The 4,634-nt window shown below is 49.3% G+C and overlaps 1 protein-coding gene across 2 annotated transcripts in view; it reads right to left on the bottom strand.

Annotated features, from left to right (window-relative positions):
- CD5 (CD5 molecule) overlaps positions 1 to 4,634 on the bottom strand; it is a 26,361-nt gene that overhangs the window by 13,148 nt on the left and 8,579 nt on the right. For both annotated transcript variants that reach the window (XM_023215479.1, XM_023215480.1), the window contains exon 2: positions 83 to 121. In XM_023215479.1, coding sequence (XP_023071247.1) covers positions 83 to 121 — 39 coding nt within the window. The remainder of the gene's footprint in view (positions 1 to 82; positions 122 to 4,634) is intronic.

The raw sequence follows: 4,634 nt of genomic DNA on the forward strand, positions 1-4,634 counted from the left end.
CGAGAGGTCCCCTATGGCGTGACAAAACCACAGCCCCACTCTCCCCCTGCCCCAGGCCTTTCTCCATGTGGCTCTTCCTTACCTGGGTCATCCCAGCTGAGCCGTCCGAGGCAGGCAGCGACTGCAGAAAGGAGACAGGAGGGTCAGGAAGTGAAGGCTCCCACCACCTCCCTTCTCCCCAGCTCACCCGCCCACAGCCTGAGCAATGGCCCTTTCTGCCTCCCCCTGTCCACACTCATGGGTTTTAGGGACAGGAATTTTCGTACTCCAGGTTGGAACCCCTGAGTGATATGAATTCTATTTAGTGGGTTGCAACCATCGATTTTTTTTCTTCCTAAAAACCCATTGCTTTTAAAATGAACATACATGAAGTTGATTTTTCTTTACTGCATGATTCCGTGAATGTCACATATATAGATGTGTGTGACCACCATCACAATCGAGGTATACACCAGTTCCATTACTCCCCACCTCAAATTCCCTCACGCTAACCTTTGTAATAATGTAACCATCAATTATTATGATTACTTTTTGAGGCAGAATCTCACTCTCCTCACCCAGGCTAGAGTGCAGTGGCATGATCACGGCTCACTGCAGCCTCAACCTCCCTGGCTCAAAAGCATCCTCCCACCTCAGCCTCTTGAGTAGATAGGATTACAGGCATGAGCCACCATACCTGGCTAATTTTTTTACAATTTTTTTTAGAGACAGGGTCTTACTATGTTGTCCAGGCTGTTTTTGAACTCCCGGGCTCAAGTGATCCTCATGCCTCAGTTTCCTGAAGTGCTGGGATTACAGGTGTGAGCCATGGCACTTGGGCCATCAATTTTTTTTAAAAAATGAAATGGAATAGAATAGAGAGGCCATGCACGGTGGCTTATGACTGTAATCCCAGCACTTAGAGGGGCCAAGGTGGGAGGACTGTTTGAGCCCAGGAGTTGGACCCTGCAGTGGGCTACGATCATGCCACAGCACTCTAGCCTGGGTAACAGAGTAAGACACTGTCTCAAAACCATAAAAATAAAATAAAAAAGAATGTCAGAACGCACTATACATTGTGAGGGTAAGGACCACTTTTTGTGTGTTGGGGGTTGCAATGTAAAAATGTCCTGTGTGTTGCTTCCTCTCGAAAGAGTTTGAGCTCCTTAGTTCTAGAGAATGGAGAAACGAGCCAGAAAAGGGCTGGGCGCTGTGGCTCATGGCTGTAATCCAAGCACTTTGGGAGGCCGAGGTGGGCGGATCACTTGAGGTCAGGAGTTTGAGACTGGCCCAGTCAATATGATGAAACCCTGTCTCTACCACAAATGACAAAAATTAGCTCGGCGTGATGGTGCATGCCTGTAATCCCAGCTCCTCGGGAGGCTGAGGCAGGAGAATTGCTTGAACCTGGAAGGTGGAGGCCGCAGTGAGCTGAGATTGCACCACTACACTCCAGCCTGGGTGCGAGAGTGAGATTCTGTCTTTAAAAGAAAAAAAAAAAAAGAGAGAGAAAGAAATGAGCAAGAAAGGGAACCCAAGAGAACATTTGCTACTTTCCAGCATTCCCAAGGCAGAGTAAGAATGACAGCCACTTATCTTTAACAGCTGCCCATTTCTGGAGAAGACGAAGCTCAAAGAGATGGCGGGACCTGCTCACAGTAGTGTAGCCAGCTAGTTGGCAAGGGAGCCGAGGCGACAGGCTCAGGGAACAGGGGTCTGCAGGGAACCAGCCTTCCTCCATGTGGACCACAAGGAAACTGCCTCCTTGTAGCCCTGTCTCACTGTGGAGCGGGGGCAAAGTGGCCCACTGCAGGGCTCTCAGCAAAGCAGCAGCCGGCCAGCTCATCTGTGGCTGGGGAAGAGGTTTAATTGGGGGGGCGACAAGGTGGAGTAGCAAGCTCACGTGACTTCAAAGCTTAACCTCTGTATTCACCACCTAGCATGATCAGTTAGGGTGCAGGTAGAGTATTTGGATTTCCATCTGTCTGACTTGGGTTTACTCTTGGATTTATGGTACTGGGTCAAGGAGACTGCTTTATATATTAATAGTGAAAGGCTGTGTTCAAATTATTTGTGAGAAATTGTTGCTGGGTGTTAAAAAATAGGTGTGTTGAGCTGGGCCAGGGGCTCAAGGCTGTAGTCCCAGCTACTCAGCTGGCTGAGGCAGGAGGATCACTTGAGCTGAGGAGTTCGAGTCCAGCCTGGACAACATAGCAAGACCCCATCTCTTAAAAAATAGGTGTGTTTTGAAAAAGCTGTTCTTGCTTGAGTGTTCTCAAGCTGGTGGTTGAATTTTAAGGGACGATGTGCTCCACAGTTCATCCTTGCCCCCGAATCAAGACTCTTCATAATGAAGTCATCATGGCCCTGTGGTAAGTTTCCCTTGAATCTGCAAGATCCTTTCACAGCTGTTGCTCTAGGAGTCATGGGCCTTGGAAGGGGAAGGTTATTCTCATCAACAGGGAAGTGTGCAGAGGTCTGTCTGGCCTGGGTGGAAAGGGATGGCCCAGTTGTCAATCATCTGATCAATTTTTTATTTTTATTTTTTGAGACAGAGTCTTGCTTTCTTGCCCAGGTTGGAATGCAGTGCCATGAATTTGACTCACTATAACCTCTGCCTCCCTGGTTCAAGCAATTCTCCTGCCTCGACCTCCCAAGTAGCTGGGACTACAGACATGCACCACCATGCCCAGCTAATTTTTGTACTTTTAGTAGAGACGAGGTTTCACTATGTTGGCCAGGCTGGTCTTGAACTTCTGACCTCAGGTGATCCACCTGCCTCAGCCTCCCAAAGTGCTGGGATTACAGGCATGAGCCACCACGCCCAACCAATCATCTGATTTATTGCAGTGGGCAGGGCAGCCTCAGGAGGCCACTGGGGAGACGTCCAGCTAGCGAGAGAGATCAGGAGGGAGGCCCTTTTGCTCTGCCCTCACCTCTCACTCCTGACCTCTCATTCCCGCCTCCCTCTCATCCCAGCTGCCCATTAGAAGCAGGGCAGTCTGGCTTGAAAGAGTCATCCCTCTGGCTAAGTCTCGAAGGCTAAGGCAGCTTGAAGTGCCGCCTGGGGAGAGTGGGAGTCTGCAGATCTGCCCTTCAGTGCTACACAGTTCAGGATGGGTTTTCAGTCACCGATAACTTTCCACTGCTCCAGTTCTGAGTATCAGCTCTGCCACTTCCTGCCTATAGAGTCTGGGGAGCACATCTGTCCTGTCCTGTCTCTGTGCCTCCGAGCCTTGATTTCCTCACTCAGCATGAGGATGAGCATGGGACTAGCCTTCCAGAGCTGTTGTGAAGACGAGATGAGTTAATCGGTGTAAAGGGCTTAGCCCCGTGCCTTCCTGGCCTGTGTTCGGTGCTCAGAGCTGGTGCTACTGGTCTGCAGAGTAGGCTGGGCTGGGGGACGCTGTGCCGAGGGCGGCAGACCCTCGGGAGCTTTCCCAGCGGGAAGATTCCCTGTCCAGGAGCACAGAGAGCCAGACCATGGGGCTCACCACTTCTTTCTTCTAACTTGGAAACTTTGCGCAGACGGTCCAGACTTAGGGTGGCTCAACTTATGACTTTTCAAATTTGCAATGGGTTTATTGGGGTATTAAATGATTTTTGACTTAGGATGTTTTCAGCTTACAATGGGTTTATTGAGAGGTAACCCCACTGTAGGTCAAGGAGCATCTCTATTTCCTGAGTCATCATACTCAATGTTCATTATTAACAGCAGCTGCCAACTATTGAGCACCTGCTGCATACTTAGCCCTCGGGATGTTCATCATAGATACTGTTGTTAGTCTTCCACACAGCCCCATCACGAGAGTTGAGTATGTTCCTGGTATAAATGTCAGGAGAGGGCAAATGCCCTGTCCCGGGTGATACGGCTGGCAGGTGGAGTCAAACCATGTGTCTGATTCCAAAACCCATGCTCTCTGCTCCCAGCCACCCAATTGCTCCTCCAGAGTGCCAGGTTTGGAGATGCAGAGATGGACACCCCTGGATCTGACCTGGAAGTGCTCGTGCAGTCAGACCCTGAAGGCCTGGGGACAGGGACCTGACAATCTTGGCAAATTCCACACAGAATAGCCTAGGCCTTTCTCAGAGAACGTTCTTGGGAAAGACTGAACAAACTGGAAAACCAATTGAAATTCTTTAAAAAAATGCTCTAACAAATGCTTTAGTAAAAAAGATATTTATGCGTTCTAGAGCATCATCCTGGAACCTTCCTTTGGGTGCCTGTCTGGTCCCCAGATGAGCAGCACTTCCTCTCTTCTCCTTCCATCTCTATCACTGTCACCATCACCATCACCGTCACCATCATCATCACCGTCACCATCACCATCACCGTTACCATCATCACTATCACCATCACCGTTACCATCATCATCATCATTACTGTTACCATCATCATCATTACTGTTACCATAATCATCACCATCACTGTCACCATCATCGCCATTACCATTACCATCATCACCATCACTGTCACCATCATCACCACCATTACTGTTACCATCATCATCACTGTCACCATCATCACCATCACCGTCACCATCACCATCACCATCATCATCACCATCACCATCAACATCATCATCACCATCACCATCACCATCACTATCACCATCATCACCACCATTACCGTTACCATCACCATCACTGTCACC

Source organism: Piliocolobus tephrosceles, chromosome 13 (assembly GCF_002776525.5).
Source record: "Piliocolobus tephrosceles isolate RC106 chromosome 13, ASM277652v3, whole genome shotgun sequence".
NCBI classification, from domain to species: Eukaryota; Metazoa; Chordata; class Mammalia; order Primates; family Cercopithecidae; genus Piliocolobus; species Piliocolobus tephrosceles.